The sequence below is a fragment of the Bufo bufo genome, chromosome 9 (assembly GCF_905171765.1).
Source record: "Bufo bufo chromosome 9, aBufBuf1.1, whole genome shotgun sequence".
NCBI lineage: Eukaryota > Metazoa > Chordata > Amphibia > Anura > Bufonidae > Bufo > Bufo bufo.
Genome location: NC_053397.1, coordinates 14,391,758 through 14,412,022, shown reverse-complemented (window position 1 = coordinate 14,412,022; position 20,265 = coordinate 14,391,758). Strand labels below are relative to the sequence as shown.

The following is a 20,265-nucleotide window of genomic DNA, read 5'->3' as shown; positions in this document are numbered from 1 at the left end:
TACTCCAGAGCTGCACTCACTATTCTGCTGGTGCAGCAGTCACTGTGTACATACATTACATTGATTTAACAACATATACTTGGGGGATCCATTTTTATTGGGTAATTGTTTGTTATTGGAGGAAGGTCTTGTGGGGGGGACGGACGGACATATTTGCTCTTCTTTATACTGACGTTCCATCAGTCCACGCGCTCATCAAAGCTCGGCCGCTCTCTGTTTTCACAATCCCTTCCACGTGAAAGACCAAATTAAATGGCTGAAAACACAAATGCAGAGAAATGACTCTTCAGACCTGTGAAAATGTCCTCGCTCTGTCTCTCCACCGACCATTAACTCTCCGCTGTCGGCTGGGATGTTGAGGAGTGAAGCGCGTCTAACCCCTAGATGACTGCTTGACATGCGCATTATTCCCTTGAGGTGATTGAAATGTTGTATTTGGAGTCTTTTTATACATTGCTGTTTGTTTTATCTTTTTCTTTTCACATGGACTTTTATGGTATCTTTTCTTTTAGATTTGAGTTTTTATAAAGTAAGGTGCAATTACTTTTTATACCTTGGTTTTTATTGCAGACACGGAAAATTAGTAGCCCAGAGACCTACGGCATTTCTGTGGCTCCTGCATACGACCAGCCGCAAAACACGGATACCGTCAGTGTGCATTCCGCATGTTGTGGAACGGTACGGTCTGCCCCTAATAGAGCAGTCCAATCCAATAGGAATGGCCATGCAGACATACGGACACGGAATGCACACAGAGTCATTTCCGTTTTTTTGCAGCCCCATTGATGTGTGGTTCCGCATACGAACGGACGTGTGCCCTAACGTTTATTTGGGTGTTGTCTATCGCATTTATTATTAAAGGGCTTTTCCAAGCTCCTGATATTATCTATCTTCGGGATATGTCGTTAATATCCGATCGGTGAGGGCCCATCACCCTGCACCCCCAACTGATCAGCTGTTCCCTGCAGCCTCTGGTACTGGAACTAGCACTTTGAATGGAACAGGAAGCGCAGCGCCGTTCATAGTGTAGTGGCCATGCCGGGTTACTGCAGCTTCCATTCACTTCAATTGGAGCTTAACTGCAGTAACCCAGCGCGGCCACTACACTTTGAACGGCGCTGCACTTCCTGTTCCTTTCAAAGTCCTAGTTCCAGCATCGGAGGCTGCAGAAAACAGTCGATCGGTGTCAGTGCAGGGCGTTGAGCCCTCATCGATCCAATACTAATGACTTATCCTGAGGATAGGTCATCAGGATCCTAGATAAACCCTTTAAGGCCTCATGCACACGAATGTATTTTCATTCTGTGTCCATTCAGTTTTTTTTGTGGACCGTATACGGAACCATTCACTTCAATGGTTCCGCAAAAAAAAACTGAAGGTACTCCGTGTGCATTCCGTTTCTGTATGTCCGTATTTCCGTTCAGCAAAAAAATAGAACATGTCCTATTATTGTCCACATTACGGACAAGGATAGTACTGTTCTTTTAGGGGCAAGCAGTTCCGTTCCACAAAATACGGAATGCACACGGACGTCATCCATATTTTTTGTGGATCCGTTTTTTGCGGACCGCAAAATATATACGGTCGTGTGCATGAGGCTTAAGTCTGCATTTAAAGTCTACAGTCTTAGTGACTACTTGGTGGAGAAACAGGGCCTCACAGCAGCACAGAATATTTCAGAAGAGGAGTGTGCTAATCTTTTGGGAGATCACATACAGGATAGGACAATAATGGAAGGGGTAGGGCCCCACAGCAGCACAGAGTATTTCAAGCGAGGAGTGGTGGTAGCTCATAGAGTTGGTCTACTTTTATTCTGTCTGACTATATTGATAAATCTGACCTTGAGATTTTCATGTAACTTTCCGTTCATTATAAAAAAGATTTGCGGTTCTCCAAAGTTATTAATCAAAAATTGGTAATTAACGCTGTCCACCCCCCCCCATCCTCTGGAAGCATTAATTAAATATCCAATCATGTTCCTTGCAGCTAATGAGCAGGGACGGAGCCTGATCAATAGTCCCTTGATATTCCTGAATAGGCGGATGGAGGGGGGGGGGGGTCGTTAGACAAAAATGCCACAGACGTAATAGTACAGCAACTTGCTGTAATTGTGAGGGAGGCATTGCCGGGTTGTGGCCCAGCTGTGCTCGTTGTGAGATGATTTAACAGCTGCAGTTTTGCATTTTTATCATCTTCGGCGCATATGAGCGAATGGAATTACAAGCAAACAAGTGGCTATTGGATAAGCTGTCTGACGGCTGGAGCCCCCCCTTCCTTGTTTTGCTTTTTGACTTCTGCCCCTTAATGAATGGCGGGCAATAAGTCCTTGGAGCACCAGATGTATATCCTCCTCAGATGCAGTCTTGGATCTAAAAAGGACATGCACCCCCTCCCCCCTTTTAATAGTTCTGGAGCTTTATTTTTATGACTGTATAATGTGCCGTTCCTTTATTATTCCTGCCAGAAGTTATGAATGAACTGCTAGTAGTGTTACCAGTTGGGGGTGTGTCCCTGCACAGTCGGACAGCACTGATTGGATAGTGTCACACTCACGGTGCAGGGAAACACCCCCCAAACTGGTAACCTTTGTTGCAGACTGCTTGCAATTCATTCATAACTCCTCGCAGGAATAATAGAGGAATGGCACAACCTAGTCCTAGGAATAGAGGATATTACAGGGGGGATGCAAGTAGTTACTAGAACAGATATGTCCGGGGAGGTGACGGCTCCTCTCTCATCTCCAGCAGATTAGGAGCAGGCACCTAGATCTGACTGGGGCGTCCTGAATGCTGGCGTTTTATGGGATTAGATTTGTGCAATGTTTCTTTTATCCCCATAGAAGTCACGGAAAGTGTTGCACGTCTTGTGGTTGACCTCTGTGGAACGTGCTCTATACTCACTGATGTTATACAGAGGCTCCTCCTGACTGTTGACAGATCCGACCATAAACAGTGGCATCCACCAACAGCAGCCTGTACAGCCTTGTAGAAATCGGCTCAGTCCTTGGCGTAAATGTTTTGCAATTTTCTGACAATCTTTGTTACAATGTATCAGTCTAGGCAATCCTCTGTGAGCAAAGGCTACTTTCACACTAGCGTCGGCAGGGTCTTGCAGGCTGTTCCGGTCGGGAAACTGCCAGCGGCACACACGGGCTAGCGTTAGTACGGATCTGCCGGACCCTGCTAGCGCAAGTGTGAAAGTAGCCTAAGGCCAGTCACATAGAATGCCCATTGGCTAAAGGTTGGTTCTGCTCACAGCTGTTCTTCCCATACCCCTACCCCATAAGGCTCCATTCCGCAATTGTGCGCAACGGGTACGGACCCGTTCATTCTCTATGGGGCACTATGTGCTCTCCGCATCCGCATTTCCGGAGCGCCCCCCCCCCCCCCGATCTTCCGGTCTGCAGCTCCGCAAGAAAATAGAGCATGTCCTATTCTTGTCCGCGGGTGGGGGTGTCGGCCGGGTGTATTGCGGATCCACAATACACTACGGACGTGTGACGCCGGCAAGTGTGCATGTGTACCTAATAGGGAGAAGGGAGCCTGTTGCTGCGAGGCACCTCTGCTGGCAGCTTATCTACCCTGAAAACAATAGGGTCAGCCATGTTGAAATCCAGCTGCCGTTCATCGAACGTGGACGCGCGAGCGTCTTTTAACCCCAGATATGCCGTGGGACAAACGCTGCGCCTTCAGGATCTGCACTAATGTCTCAGCTGACCTATTCCGCGGCACTTTACAGACAATATCACTGCTTGCTGTCTCCAATGGAGCTCACAATCTAAGGGATAGGAGAATAACCATTAGATCTATGGGAGTGCAACTGCTGGGATCTCCAGCAATCATGAGAATGGGGGCCCTGTACCCCATGGAGTCCCCCGAAATGAGCAGAGTGGCTAGTTGGGCATGGGCTCAATCGCTCCATTCATTTCTATGATCGTGGAACGCTGTACTCGGCTGTCTCCCATTGGAATTCACATAGACATGCCTGATCAGCCGCACTGTTTATTTCAGGGGACCCCATGGGGTACGGGGCCCCCATTCTCATGATCAGTGGGGGTCCCATCAGTAGGAAACCCACCAATCTAATAGGTATCGCTTATCCTGTGGATAGGGGATAACTTTACTTCTTTAAGGCAAGCAGTCGCTCCTCCCATAGCGCCACAGGAAGCTGGGTTAAAGGGATTTTGCACTAGTTCCTGACCTAGTATTGGAACCGCCACGGAGGCCCATATTCACAGTATCACGGATGTTGCTGAGCGCTACCTACAGAGACGTTCCTCCGCTGACTCCAATCTCTGAATTGCACAATGTCCACGTATAGAGCGGTACTTTTTGTTGCCGGGGGCTGCGTGCAACGAACCTAGTCATTAACCTGCCAGCTCAGTCCTAATTATATCACCGTTGTTTCCTATGAATCTGCAGCCTGTGGACTTCTTGCAGGGTGCGGCGGGTGAGCGGCTGCACCTGTAGCCTGTACTCGCACACCCCTCTCTATCCAGGTGAGGTGGGGGTATATATTGTATAGCACGGTGGTGACACGTGAGCCGGGCTCTGTAGACACACGATATCATGGCCACTGATTGCAGCTGCTGCGGTGGCACCGATTTTCACCATTCCTTAGGCTTGGTTACAAGCTGCTGATGCCTCCACCCGTCCGGACATGTTCTCTCTCCCCATATTACCTTTTTTTTTTTCTTAAAACTCTGCCTTGTATGAAAATAGATACTTCCCTTTGTCAGTGGGACATGTCCTTAGGCCTTGTTCACACGTCAGTTTTAGGCCTCATGCACATGACCGTTCCGTTTTTTGCGGTCCGCAAACCGCGGATCCGCACAAAACGGAAGCCGCCCGTGTGCTTTCCTCAATTTACGGAACGGGCGGCCCATTGTAGAAATGCCTATTGTTGTCCGCAAAACGGACAAGAATAGGACATGCTAGATTTTTTTTTTTTGCGGGGCCTCGGAACGGAGCAACGGATGCGGACAGCACACGGAGTGCTGTCCGCATCTTTTGCAGCCCCATTGAAGTGAAAGGGTCCGCACCCGAGCCGCAAAAACTGTGGCTCGGATGCGGACCCGAAAAACGGTCGTGTGCATGAGACCTTATGATCAGTGATTTCCATCAGGTGCGGCTCAAAAACACCGAACAGTTGCAGATCTTTCCCTTATTCCTTATGTCTGTGTGGCCTCCAATCCTGGTTTTGGTTCACAAAAACTGATGGAAATAATTGATCAAGTAACTGACGTGTGAACAAGGACTTATGCAGTCTGTCCCTGAAGAGGGGAGTGCATTGTGCTGTTCCTCTGTTATCCCTTCTGGAAATGTGTGACGGCATTGACAAGTGGGGGCGTTGCCATTCCCTTTGTCAGCGATTGGACAGTGTCACAGTCCGTAGACATATGCCCAATTGACACAGAGAAAGGTAACTCTTTAGCCATGTATATTTGGGAGGAATAACGGAGGAACGGCGCAGTGCATACTTCTGAGATGAGATAGTCGGCTGTTTCATGGGGAATGCAAGAATTTGCATGGTCAGAAAGATTACAGCTGCATTATGATGTAACCGTGAGACAGCGGTGAGTGCCGTCCTGTACTGATGCCATCTATTGTTCTCTGTTATCAGCCAGGCTGGGGAGAGGCTTAGGCTACTTTCACACTAGCGTTTAAGTTTTCCGGTATTGAGTTCCGTCATAGGGGCTGAATACTGGAAAAAAAAAAAGCTTCTGTGTCAATGGCGACTGAACTGAACAGAACGGAATGCTCCAAAATGCATGCTGCGGTTTGCCTTTCGTCTTGGGATGCGGAGCAAGACGGATCCGGCGTTACCCCCAATGCAAGTCAATGGGGACCGATCCGTTTTCTCTGCCACAATAGAAAACGGATCCGTCCCCCATTGACTTTCAGTGGAGTTAATGACTGATCCGTCTTGGCAATAATACAACCGGATCCGTTCATAACGGATGCAGATGGTTGTATTATCAGTAACGGAAGCGTTTTTAATGGACTCTGCCGGATCCAGCAAAAACACTAGTGTGAAAGTAGCCTTATGTAGAGCGTTCTTCATCAGGATGGGAGACAGGAAGTCCATAAAGACCCCTGCGCCCCATGATCGTATCTCCAGTGCGCCCCCATATAGTGGGAGGACTGATGACCGCCGCTTCTCTTAGGCCCCTTTCACACGGGCGAGTTTTCCGCGCGGATGCGATGCGTGAGTTGAACGCATTGCACCCGCACTGAATACCGACCCATTCATTTCTATGGGGCTGTTCAGATGAGCGGTGATTTTCACGCATCACTTGTGCGTTGCGTGAAAATCGCAGCATGCTCTATATTCTGCGCAAGCAAATGCGGATGCGGTGCGATTTTCACGCACGGTTGCTAGGAGACGATCGGGATGGAGACCCGATCATTATTATTTTCCCTTATAACATGGTTATAAGGGAAAATAATAGCATTCTGAATACAGAATGCATAGTACAATAGTGCTGGAGGGGTTAAAAAAAAATAAAAAATAATTTAACTCACCTTAGTCCACTTGATCGCGGCCTGGCATCTCCTTCTGTCTCCTTTGCTGAACAGGACCTGTGGTGAGCATTCATTACAGGTCAAGGACCTGTGGTGACGTCACTCCGGTCATCACATGATCCATCACATGATCTTTTACCATGGTGATGGATTATGTGATGACCGGAGTGACGTCACCAAAGGTCCTTTACCTGTAATTAATGCTCACCACAGGTCCTGTTCAGCAAAGGAGACAGAAGGAGATGCCGGCTGCGCGATCAAGTGGACTAAGGTGAGTTAAATTATTATTTTTTTATTTTTTAACCCCTCCAGCGGTTCGGGTTTGGGTACCAAACATGCGCGATTTTTCTCACGCGAGTGCAAAACGCATTACAATGTTTTGCACTCGCGCAGAAAAATCACGGGTGTTCCCGCAACGCACCCGCACGTTTTCCCGCAACGCCCGTGTGAACCCAGCCTTATAATGTTACTGCAGTATTATATTAACTCGCACCTGTGTGCAGGTTTCAAAACAGAATTTCCAAGCAGATTTCTGTGTTTCTGCCCCAAAATCTGCATGTGTTACTTGTGAATTTTGTTGCAGATTTGCCCCTATCTCCATTAGAAAGGTTGAAGTCCGCGCTAAAGATCTGCAGAGACTTTTGACATGCTGCAGATGGTGAATTTCTGCATGAAAAATATACGCAAAATCTCATTCACTTTGCTGGTACCGTGTTGCGCTGCATATTTTCCATTCAGGAAAACGGGAGCGTGATCCGCAACGTGTGCAGGTAGTCTTAAGCTGACCACTTTAGGACATAGTAGATGGTTTTTTTTTTCCTCTCGAGGAAGCTGTCCTCTCTCTGGTAGATGGTAGTAGAGACTGGAAGCCTTCTGACCCCTTTTCCCATGTAGACCCTGACGTTGTGGAGTCCTCTTATTTTTGCCTGTTGATCCCGGATGAGCAGGAAGCTGTCCTTGTTCCGGAGCGCATCACCAGGAATTCATGATCTATTTACGGCTTGTTTCCCTTGGCCACAGACTTCAGAGCCCAGTCCAGGACATAACGAAACCCTCTACCAGGTCCTTTCTTCTGTAGGAACGCTTTCTGCTCTCCATTGATTTGCATTGACCTGTTATTATGGGCTGGCCATACAGGAGATAATTTGGCCTTGATTCCATTTGTTTTGGGGGATATTTTTTAGGATAGAAACAACTTTTTGTATGGAATAAAGTCCTTAATTTGCTGGGAAATATCTAAACCTTTGATTGAACAAGATGTTTTTTCAATGGATAATTGAGGTAAACCCAAGGATCATATGGTTTACCAATACCGAGAGACGTATTGAATCAGGTGGAGCAGGTTGTCCGTGGGTGGAAGCGAGTATGTTAATAACCTACACAAAAGGACAGTCATTGCAGGGCTTGTCCCATCATAGACTTTTATGGCTTAATGATTGGATGTGTCAAAAATATCAGGGTCCGATCTCTATCAGTTCTAATAACTGAGGTCCTCTTCCCAGTGGAGGTTGTAATCCATATGTGTTCACTCTACATTATAGGACCGTTGCCCTTAAAGGGATTGTCCCGCGAAAAATATTCTACAGTTTTCAAACCAGCCCCTGGATCTGAATAATTTTGTAATTGCATGGAATTAAAAATTTAGCGCAGCATAACATAGTTTTTCAATAACCCGCCCCCTTAGCTGCAGCAGAATGGACCCGCCCCCTTAGCTGCAGCAGAATGGACCCGCCCCCTTAGCTGCCGCAGAATGGACCCGCCCCCCTTAGCTGCCGCAGAATGGACCCGCCCCCCTTAGCTGCCGCAGAATGGACCCGCCCCCCTTAGCTGCCGCAGAATGGACCCGCCCCCCTTAGCTGCCGCAGAATGGACCCGCCCCCCTTAGCTGCCGCAGAATGGACCCGCCCCCCTTAGCTGCCGCAGAATGGACCCGCCCCCCTTAGCTGCCGCAGAATGGACCCGCCCCCCTTAGCTGCCGCAGAATGGACCCGCCCCCCTTAGCTGCCGCAGAATGGACCCGCCCCCCTTAGCTGCCGCAGAATGGACCCGCCCCCCTTAGCTGCCGCAGAATGGACCCGCCCCCCTGTCAGCTTCATGTAAATCTAGAAGAGCAATAGATGGGAGATCTCTGGATCCATGTAAGGTCCAGGGCTGGTTCTAGATTTGTTAGAAAGAGATTGTCATGCGCTGTATGATGTCTCATTTTTATTCTTTACATTAGTCATGGGAGAGCCCCTTTAATACTGGGTCTAAATGCTACTATAGCCTCATGCACACGAGCGAAGGTATTTTGCAGTATGCAAATTGCGGATACCATCCATGTTGCATCCGCATTGTGCGGCCAAGTATAGGACGTGTTCTAACTTTTTGCACAAGGGTCATCCTTGTGCTTTCCGCATCAGCCTGTCCACTGCGCAAAAAGATAGAAAACGCCCGCAATAAAATGTGGACGGCACATGGGCCTTATCTGTATTGTGCAGATACTTGATTTGCGGACTGCAAAATGGAGACTGTCTAGACTGGGCTTCTTTATGGACCACCTGACTGATATGATCTCTAATTGTCTGGTAATGTCTTGAAGGGAAAAGCCATCAATATTGGGGTACATTTTTGTGGTATTTTTATTTTATTTTTTTGCACTGCATTTTCTTGCTTTCTACTGTCCAGACTGTGCAGATGAGCAGAAGGTGGCTGTGGTTCTAATCGTGACCTTGACTGACCCAGAATAAGCCCTAATACAGGAAATGAATGTGATGTACTGTAGTGCGGGCTCCGGGCTGCCACGGCTCATATAATCCTTTGTTACAAGAGACTTCCTTGTTATTTCTGTAATAATTTTATAGAACTGATTGTTCTCTAATCACAGATCCTGTTCCCGATTCTGCAAACAAAATTACACTTAATAATTAAACTCGAACACAAACAACTGCAATTTTTTTATGAATAATATTGTATTTGTTCCAGGGCTAAATGCCAGATAAAATTCTGGGTGTTTAATTGGCTGACAGGATTTTCAGGAAATCAGTTTAATGGATGCTGGTTATGAAATGTGATTTAGGCATTACATCTGTTATGTTGGTCTTATGGCAGCATGACTGTATAAAAATTCTCAGGCCGAGGGGTTAAGAGGAATTTCTGATATAACTGAATCATATTTCAGGTCATTAGGTAACTATAACCTCTAATACTACAGCTATAATTCTGGTTCTATGTACAAGAATATAACTACTATAATACTGCTCCTATGTACAAGAATATAACTACTATAATACTGCTCCTATGTACAAGAATATAACTACTATAATACTGCCTCCTATGTACAAGAATATAACTACTATAATACTGCTCCAATGTACAAGAATATAACTACTATAATACTGCCTCCTATGTACAAGAATATAACTACTATAATACTGCCTCCTATGTACAAGAATATAACTACTATAATACTGCCTCCTATGTACAAGAATATAACTACTATAACACTGCCTCCTATGTACAAGAATATAACTACTATAATACCGCCCCCTATGTACAAGAATATAACTACTATAATACTGCCTCCTATGTACAAGAATATAACTACTATAATACTGCTCCTGTGTACAAGAATATAACTACTATAATACTGCCTCCTATGTACAAGAATATAACTACTATAATACTGCTCCTATGTACAAGAATATAACTACTATAATACTGCTCCTATGTACAAGAATATAACTACTATAATACTGCCTCCTATGTACAAGAATATAACTACTATAATACTGCCTCCTATGTACAAGAATATAACTACTATAATACTGCTCCTATGTACAAGAATATAATTACTATAATACTGCTCCTATGTACAAGAATATAATTACTATAATACTGCTCCTATGTACAAGAATATAACTACTATAATACTGCTCCTATGTACAAGAATATAACTACTATAATACTGCTCCTATGTACAAGAATATAACTACTATAATACTGCTCCTATGTACAAGAATATAGCTACTATAATACTGCTCCTATGTACAAGAATATAACTACTATAATACTGCCTCCTATGTACAAGAATATATCTACTATAATACTGCTCCTATGTACAGTAATGTAAGTACTATATTATTGCCCCCTATAGAATCAGACCTGGCTAAATTTACCATTATTAATGCAGAAAATCTCCCTCAGACACTCTGTTACCGCTGTTGTCCATTCACGGTGTCCCAGAATGCATTGCAGAGTTGCTTACCCTACGGCGGCTCTGACACTCTGCAGCTCCTCATATATTTGCCTGTGTTAAGGCCCCAGTACCCGGCCTGTCTATACTTGCCGGCAGGCGCTGTCTTTCAGTGGCACATCTTGCATTCTGACTAGTGACACATTTTTATTACTTTTGCAGTCACATAGAATGAGCCCGTGCGGTGACGAGGAGCTCTGTTTGGCTGGTGATGGGGGAGCCTGCGGTAATAATCTACTGACTGTTACAGCTAGCATGGAGATTTTGGAAATTAGAACTTTTTAGGAGGCAGAGGTGTGTATACATAGTGCGGTATATGAGGTGCCCGGTGCCTCTGCCCTTTCTCCGATTCACTTTCATGGGACTGATGGCCTGTGTGCACGCTCTCGGCCAGTACTAGGTACTGGGCACCGCTGTTGGGTGGGGGTTGCGGTGGGCGGCCCCTTATTGACTGCACCCGAATGACTTTTCTGTCAGTATTCCATGGTCGTGTATAATGAGGACAACCCCTTTAAATTTATGGACCATGTGCAAAGTTTAAAAGGCATCTGTCAGCAGTTTTGTACCTATGACACTGGCTGACCTGTTACATGTGCACTTGGCAGCTGAAGGCGTCTGTGTTGGTCCCATGTTCATATGTTCCCGCATTGCTGAGAAAAAGGAAGTTTTAATATATGCAAATTAGCCTCTAGGAGCAACGGGGGCGTTACCATTACACCTAGAGGCTCCGCTCTCTCTGCAACTGCTGTTCCATATCTGCGATATAGAAGGCGGAACCATATTAATAGCTTGGACCCCTCGGGTCCCTAAGGGATTGCCCTGACTCCTGAACTCTCGGGTTCATGACCCTTCTGACATGTTTGCTGTCAGACTGCCCCTTTAAGACGCTGCTATGACGCAGCTTTTCTTTTATTTGCTATATTTTCTGCTTGGTCGCTGCCTTTTTTTTTTTTTTTTTTGCCGGTAGAACCCGTCCCTTTTTATAGAAAGTTCCATTACGTGTACGTCTCGGGTCCTCCATCATTTCTGTCCACGGGATGCGAGCGGCGTTGATAGGCAAATGATTTGGTATTAAAATACTTCACTTTCCTGCAGAATTACAGGCGGCTTTGTGCGATTTAATATTTCAGATGTAATTCGGAGAATCCTGGGCTCCTCATAAATTCCAGCTCCAGTTCACATCGTTTAGTTTGTGATTGAGGCAATGAGGTTTTAATTTTTTTGGCCTTAAGCCAGAGTGACGACTCCTGACGGCCGGCGCTCGGCGAATACCAGACCCTGGAGCTGTGGAATGAGAAATTACAGCCGAATTCAATGGATAAGATGTATTCGAAATGGTGCAGGGCAAATTTGGAAGCAGTTGCCCCCAGCAGCCAATCAGATCGCGACTCTCATTTCTCAGTGGTCCTTCAAAGGATGTAAGCAGTGACCTGATTGGTTGCCATGGGTAACAGATCGACTGTGTTCAGGCTTTTGTTGAGGCCTAGTGCATCAATGGCTGATACTGTAGTTTACAAGCTTAACATGGAATGATGAGTCTGTGCTAATCTATTGCTGTTGTAGGATTACAAGCACGAGCATAGCCTCAAATATCTGTGGTACCTGTAGTTCAGAGACATGGGTTTATCTGCAGTTGCAGAGGCCTCAAATATGTCATCCAATGGAGCAATAACTCTTTTTTGTGTGCCCCCCCCCCGTTCCTGCCCCACCAAATGCTGGAATCAGTAGTCCAACAACAGTTAGGCCCATTACACACACACATTTGTGCTGAGTTTTTTTTAACAACAAAAAACGCCATAGAAATCGCTTTAGCTCCGCTTTATATTAACCATGTGAACCACTTTTTTTTTTTTTTCACAATAGAGAAGGAAATATTAAGAGATGGCAGAAGCTTCAACATTCTTCCTTAACAAACCCCCAAAAAAAACAGAGATCCCCAAAAAAACAAAGTAACAAAAACGCCAGTGGCAAAAAAACGCTTGTGTCCCCCGCGTGTCATGTTTCTTGTAGACCTTCAGCTAACGTATTAAGCTGAAGTTTTTACCAACCCAAAAAAAAAGCGCCACAAAAATAATAAAAGTGCAGAAAAAAAGGCAGAAAAAATCTGTGTAAACAAACCCTAAGGCCCCATGCAGATGGCCGTATCTTTTTTGGGCGTCCTCCAATTGCGTATCTGCAAAATAGGGATGCGGTCTATGTTGCATCCGCATTTTTTGCTGACCCATTGATTTCAATGGACACATTCTAGCTTTTTGCGGAACGGGCATATGCGGATTATCTATGTGCCTTTACTGTCAAAATCTGCCAAATTTAGACCAAGGACCCATTTAAAACAACTGGTCCGCAAATAAAATGCATACGGCACATACACCGCGTCTGCATTCTGCCAATCTGCGATTTGTGGACTGTAAAACGGATACAGTTGGGTGCATGAGGCCTAAAAGGGACACGCATTGCTCCTGCCCAGTTTCATGTGAACATGCCTCCCCTGTGATTACTGCACAAACAAATCCCAAATGTTTCCGGCGGAGAGTTGTCCTGACTCCTGGAATTTTGTGGCCTCTTAAAGAGACAGCGTCCTTTATAAACGAGTTTGTCTCGTCCTTTGCCAGTAGATAAGCGCGCAGCTCCAGGTCTTTGCCTCCATTATAAGCAGCGTTTAGGTGTCATACTGCCATAACATGGAACGGCACTCCCAAAAAACAATGCTGGAGGACGGTGAACATGCGGGAAACTTCATCTGGACTGGTGTTATTTCCATTAGCTGATTTGAGCCTTGCGGCGTTGTATGTAAATCACAGTAAAAATTGAGTTTTTCCATGAGGGGTTAAAAAATTGAATGTGTGCGTTTGGACTACAAAATGGGCTCATTATCTACACAATTTTTTTATATATATATTTTTTTTTATTACATTTTCGCTTTAACTTTTCACTTTAACTTTCCATGGTTTCCCTTCACCTCTAATGCTGTCCATATCTGTAGCCGGCAATTCAGACAATTGGAGGAACCCGAGGTGGAGGGCTGTAGGATGGATGACTGTGAGGACAGTGTACTTTCCGGGCAGGATGTTCTTGCTCACAGTACAGGCGGTGCTCTTCTTCTCGCAGCTCTGGCTGACTGCGCTGGTTTGTTTTTGTAGTCAGGGGGGAATGGAGGGCAGACATTGATAAATTTCGCTCTGTGTTCTTTGTGCTAGGAATGTATACACTGCAGAGCGACTCTTTCTTGCCCAAGCTGAAACACGAATTAACGGTTTCTTCTCCCCAATCTTGTCGCCCACTGCTGGTGGGTTAATATTAACTATATTGGGGTGAGCAAAATATGATTTTTTTTATTTGTAATATTTTTCTGATTGGTGGTGACTATTTGATTGTTGATGTATGTTATGCACTTGTGTTAGCAGTGGGGGAAGGGCAGTGACAACTGCTCTTTGCACGTTTCCAAGTTAAAAAAGTGATGTCGCTTGTCAAGATCACTGCCAAGTAGAATATCCATAAGACCCTGGGGTGGCGGTACAGAGGCGCACAGAGTCCCTGTGAGGTTGTTATAGACCACCTGCCTCCTCCATATGCTGCCCACGTATGCATCTGTATTACGGAGCTGTTCTTCTCTCGAAGCAAAACTTTAAAGGGGTTATACCAAATCTTAGACATTGTTGGTGTCGCACTAGGATATGCCACTAATGTCGTATAGGCCACCTCTGGGACCCACCCCCATCTCCAGAACGGGGCTTCCGAAGTGAAGTAGAGCGCACGGAGCATGCGCGTGTGCTCTCCATTCACTTCTATAGAAGTTCCAAAAATAGGTGAGCGAGCGCTCTTGGCTATTTTTGAAAGTACCCTAGAAGTGAATGAAGACTGCACCACGCATGCACGGCCACCTCTCCATTCACCACTGCCAGAAATAGCTGAGCACTTTTTGGAACTCCCATAATGGTGTGCAATGCGATCCCCTTCACTCTGGGAAAGGGGGGCCATTCTGGAGATACGTGCAGGTCCCAGAGGTGAGACGCGCACCTATTTCACATTGGTGGCATATCCTAGCGATAACCACCAATGTCTGAGATGAGACAGCCCACTTTAGGGCGATAATAATTCCATAATAACGGCATCAAAAGGTACATGCCACAATGGGAGGCATTCCGAAATAAAGTAGGGCCCGAGCCCTGTGTTGTATTACGATTCTGTACAGCTTTGAAAATATGATCAAGAAAAAAATTCCTAACCATATCTTTTTTTTCTTTCTCTATTTGCAGGTATATCCCGGCTGAATTTTAGGACCATGCCCTAAATGAAGCTTTCAGCGGAAGTACAGTTTGAAACATAACCACTTACTTTTAACAAATCCCCCTCCCCAACCTTTAATTTATTTTTTTCTTTTTGCAATATTTTTGGGTGATTATAATATTATTATTATTCTTGAAAATGTTGATCCAAGTTCTAAAACCTTTTTCGTTGCATTTATGGACCTTTTTAGTTCTGGGGGGTTCCTGGATTTTTCCTGGGGATGGATCCCCCAAGTCGTTTAGAACTTTTTCGGGAAGCGAATGGAGCTTGACTCACCTGGTGGTGCACAATAAAACTGGGGAAGTTTATTTGGGAGCCGTCAACAGGATTTTTAAACTTTCAAGCAACTTGACGCTCTTACGCATCCACGTTACGGGACCTGTGGATGACAATGAAAAGTGTTACCCCCCACCTAGCGTTCAATCTTGCCCTCATGGCCTTGTCACGACTAATAATGTTAACAAGCTGCTGCTAGTGGACTACTCCATGGACCGACTTATAGCCTGTGGTAGTTCCTCCCAGGGCATCTGCCAGTTCCTGCGTCTAGGTGACCTCTTCAAATTGGGAGAACCCCACCATCGTAAAGAGCACTACCTCTCTAGTGTCAATGAATCTGGCACTATGTCCGGAGTAATTATCGAAGTTCCAAACGGTCAGAACAAACTTTTTGTCGGAACGCCTATTGACGGCAAGTCGGAATACTTTCCTACTCTCTCCAGTCGGAAACTTTTGTCTAGTGAAGAGAACGCGGAGATGTTTGGCTTTGTCTACCAGGACGAGTTTGTGTCTTCACAGCTCAAAATTCCCTCCGATACCTTGTCCAAATTTCCCACCTTTGATATATACTATGTATACAGTTTCAGCAGTGAGCAATTCGTCTACTATTTGACCCTACAGCTGGACACTCAGTTGACTTCCCCCGACTCTACCGGAGAACAGTTCTTTACGTCCAAGATTGTCCGCCTTTGCGTCGATGACCCCAAGTTCTATTCTTATGTGGAATTCCCTATAGGTTGCATGAAGGATGGTGTGGAGTATCGCCTTATACAGGATGCCTACCTAAGTAAGCCTGGGAAACGGTTGGCCAAAGAATTGGGCATCTCGGAGAGAGAAGACATTCTTTTCACAGTCTTCTCACAGGGGCAGAAAAATAGAATCAAACCGCCCAAAGAGTCTGTTCTCTGTCTCTTCACCTTGAAGAAGATCAAGGACAAAATTAAGGAACGTATTCAGTCCTGCTACAGGGGTGAGGGGAAGCTGTCCCTGCCTTGGCTCTTAAACAAGGAGTTGGGTTGTATCAACTCGGTAAGTGTGCCAGAGTTTCCTTTTTTGTTGTAATTGAGCTGAATCTCCATGATGGTGGTGGATTCTGACACCTTATCAGGTGGAGGAAAGATCTTTTGACCAGTACTGTCTGAGGACATCTTTGGTAGCTAAACAGACTGTGCCCAGATTTAAACTTAACCTGTATCCTATAGATCGGTGGAAGTCTTCAAGCTGAGACCGCCATTAATCACGAGAACGAGCATCCTGTGTCCCCTTCCCCATGCTAAGTGCCGCTCCATTCAGGAATGCCGAAGAGAAGCAGAGTGTGCTGGTAGTCCCACAGTGAATATGCATTCTCCAGCACCACTCCATATGGGGGAGCGGGGGACAGGACTCCCTTTCTCATGTTCTGTATTAGTCCCAGCTGTTGGACTCCCACTGATCAGACTTTTATTCCTGGTCCTGTGGATTAGGCATTAGACACATGACCTTATCCATTTTGCCGTCCGCAAACAACGGATACAGGCGGTGTGTGCCCTGCACGTTCCTGTCCTGTAGGTCAGCACTATTATGGAAATACCTACTCTTGTCCGCAATGTGGGCAAGAATAGGATGAGTTTGATTTTGTATTTTTTTTTTGTGTAGCCTTGGAACGGGCATACGGATGCGGACAGCACATAGTGGTGTCCACATCTTTTGCAACCCTGTAGAAATGAATGGGTCTGCATCCGATCCGCAAAAAATGTGGATTGGATGAGGACCAAAAATACGGTCGTGTGCATGAGGCCTTAGAAAAACATAGCTTTTTTCTTCCAAAAGTAGCGCCATATCTGTACGCTGGTTGCGTCCGGTATTGCAGCTGTACCCGATTCATTTCAGTGGCGTCAAGGTGCAATACCCTATACAACCCGTAGATATTGGCAGCGCTGTTTTTGGAAGAAAGCAACTCCTTGAAAGGGTTAAGAAAGGCAACATCAAAATCTAAATTCTATCTGTCACTACGTGTACATTTTTATCTTTTTTATTTTATTTTTTTAAACATTTTGCTGTGGACCGTGCACCTTTTCATTACCGCTGAACCCATATTATAGCCCAGTCCTAAGAACCGCCAAGTCCACCATATAAAATACGGTTTGGCGGAGGAATATGTTTGTAAAACGAATGTGAAGAGCGAGACCCCGAGCGATGCTCGCCCAGCAGAGTTTATACTCGTCAGGTGTCTTGCACTAAACTCAGAATTGCTCTTGGGTAGTGGACACGTTGTAAAGAGGCGATGTAACGGCGCCCGGCTCTGCTGATAACAATCATCTTCTCCCACCAAAGATTGGACATAAAAGGGAAATCGAGGACCAGCCGGTAAATAGCTTTTTCTTTTCCAATAATTTTTAAGATTTTTTTTTCTCCCTTTTTAGTCTGAGCAGTAAGATTTCACCCTTATTTGTTTTTCGTGTTTTTTTTTTTTTTATATATATTTTTTATTTGGAGCCCAGGTTAATGCGTTCCTGGGAGTTAGCGGGAATGATAATCTTTTTACAGAGTAATAACAGGCTTGCATTTATAGCCGGGGATTAGAGAGAGGGCAAATCACTCCATCAATGAGAGTAAGGCTACATGCACACGACCGTATGTGTTTTGCGGTCTGCAAATTGCGGATCCGCAAAAAAGAAAAAAACGGATGATGTACGTATGGCATCCGTTTTTCTTTTTTTTTGCGGATCCATTGCAAAAATGCCTATACTTGTCCGTAAACTAGAAAAAAAATAGGACATGCACTATTATTTTTGCGGGGCTACGGAACAGACATACTGTGTGCTGTCCTCATTTTTTGGGGACCAATTGAAATGAATGGGTCCGCATCCTATCCGCAAAAAAAACTGAACGGACACGGAAACAAACAGTCGTGTGCATGAGGCCTAATATTTATCCTGGTTACCCACTGCGCCTCCAGCAATCATGGCGTCGTCTATATCCCTAGGGGACAGGTGGAGCCCGCTGCTGTCTTCACCTCTCACCTCGCCCCTCTCTCCAGCTATATATTATTTGTAGTGTACGTTTTTTCGATATTTAGCCGGGTAAGTAGATTTTTATCATGCTCCAGAAGCCTAATCTGGATAATTAAGAGCGCGTCCGCCGGGGAGCATTGTTACAAGTTCTGTTCATTAGGATGAAGCCGTGCAAGCAATGGCCTTGTAATGGGAGATGAAGGATGCCTGGAATATTAGTTTAATTTTCTTAAAACCTCCCACCTCTCCTGACATATACTTGCATTCTCCTTGTAGTAATGATAGTTGTGCATTCCCTCTATTAATCCTACAAGAGGTTATGAATGAATTGCTAGTAGTCTGCTATGAAGGTCCATATCGGTGTTACTAGTTGGGGGGGGTGTCGTCCCGTGTCCCTTGTCCCTGCACAGTCTGATTGGACAGTGTCAGATGATGCTGTGACACAACCCCAACTTGTAACACCCATTGCTGGCAATTCTTTCATCTTCTAGCAGGAATGCATTTTGTCTGTTGTTTTCAATGGGTCTGTGGTCTGCATTTTGTGGACATATGGGGTCATTTATTAAGACCAGCATTTTAGACGCCGGTCTTAACCCCGTGCGCTGGCAGTGGATCCGCCGAAGTTATCAAGCTGCGCCGGCCTCTACGTAACTTCGGCGTATCCAGTGCTGGTCTAATTGTAAGCTAGCTTCCTCGCTGTCTTACATTTAGACCATTCTCCACACCTAAAACAGATGTAGAAAATCATGAATGAGACTGTCTCCCTCCTTCCCCGCCCACGCAACGACCTTGCGGCAGCGAGGAAAAGTCGCAGATTGCGGCGCAAATAACCTTTGCACCGCAATCTGCCCTGGAAATACGCCTAATAGAGGCGTATTTCTGGATAGTAAATGACCATCCATAGTCTATCTTTTTGTGGAATGGACATAGGAAGCGGAGAGCACATGGATGATCTGTGCGTTCTGCAAAACGTTAGAACATGTCCTATAATTGTCCTCAAAATGCAGACCAAATCACAAAGTCAATCGGCCTGCAAAAAATTTGGGTGCAACATGGGCCGTGATTTGTGGACCACAAAACGGATACAGTCGTGTGTGTAGGACCTTCGATGTTGTGCCCCATTCAGTCTGAGGATCTTCCTGGACTGTTGGTCACTGGTTTTTGCTGGATCCAGTCAACGTTGGTTGGTTCTGCCAATAGCTTTAGGTCTATGGAAACAGTCAGCTGGTTCTTTGGCTTGGCATGTTTAGGTAAGGAGTCCACCATATTTCTTACTATTTACCATACTAATTTCTTCTGATGACTTCGCCAGTGCGAGGACCACCCTTCCGATCCCCTCGGTGACCCAACGCTTGGCTAATCCAGTCAAGGAATCGATTCTTCTGAAGAAGCTAATCCTTATAAAAATGTATGTCTATAGATTTTCCCTTCCTCTCGCTCAGAACCGTAATCAATATTAAAAGGGATGAGTATTAGAAATGATATTATTATTATTATTATTTGATGCTGCAGATATTTGCAGATTTTCACACTTTGTCTCTTTAGCCCATGGGGTTTGATTTTTAAGTGGATTTGATTATTTCTCTTTTTACAACAGCTTTAGAGCTACAGTTAGGAGACAACTGCCCCATGACCCAAAACTAATCCGGTGCAAAGGGTTAAAAATCCCTGTATGTTACCCTTTAAGACCGACTTAAGTAGACGTCCACTTTGGAGTAATTTCTAAGGGAATTGTTTAAAGAGCAATACAAATCTGTGGAAGGGCAGCATGGATAATCTCGGGGGAGCCAGGGCGCTGAACGTTAAGCAAAACTGATACATTGCGGCGGATTAACTATTAAAAATGCACCAGTTTTTTGGGTAATTTTGAAGCAAACCGGGCATGCTTTGCACCACATTTACCAATGGTTTTACACACAGTTTTTTTTTGTATGCCTTGTCCAACACTGGG

The 20,265-nt window shown here is 45.3% G+C and overlaps 1 protein-coding gene across 3 annotated transcripts in view; it reads left to right on the top strand.

Annotated features, from left to right (window-relative positions):
• PLXNA1 (plexin A1) overlaps positions 1-20,265 on the top strand; it is a 278,496-nt gene that overhangs the window by 20,784 nt on the left and 237,447 nt on the right. For all 3 annotated transcript variants that reach the window (XM_040408573.1, XM_040408571.1, XM_040408572.1), the window contains exon 2: positions 15,015-16,350. In XM_040408573.1, the coding sequence (XP_040264507.1) occupies positions 15,184-16,350 (1,167 nt within the window). In that variant the 5' untranslated portion in view covers positions 15,015-15,183. The remainder of the gene's footprint in view (positions 1-15,014; positions 16,351-20,265) is intronic.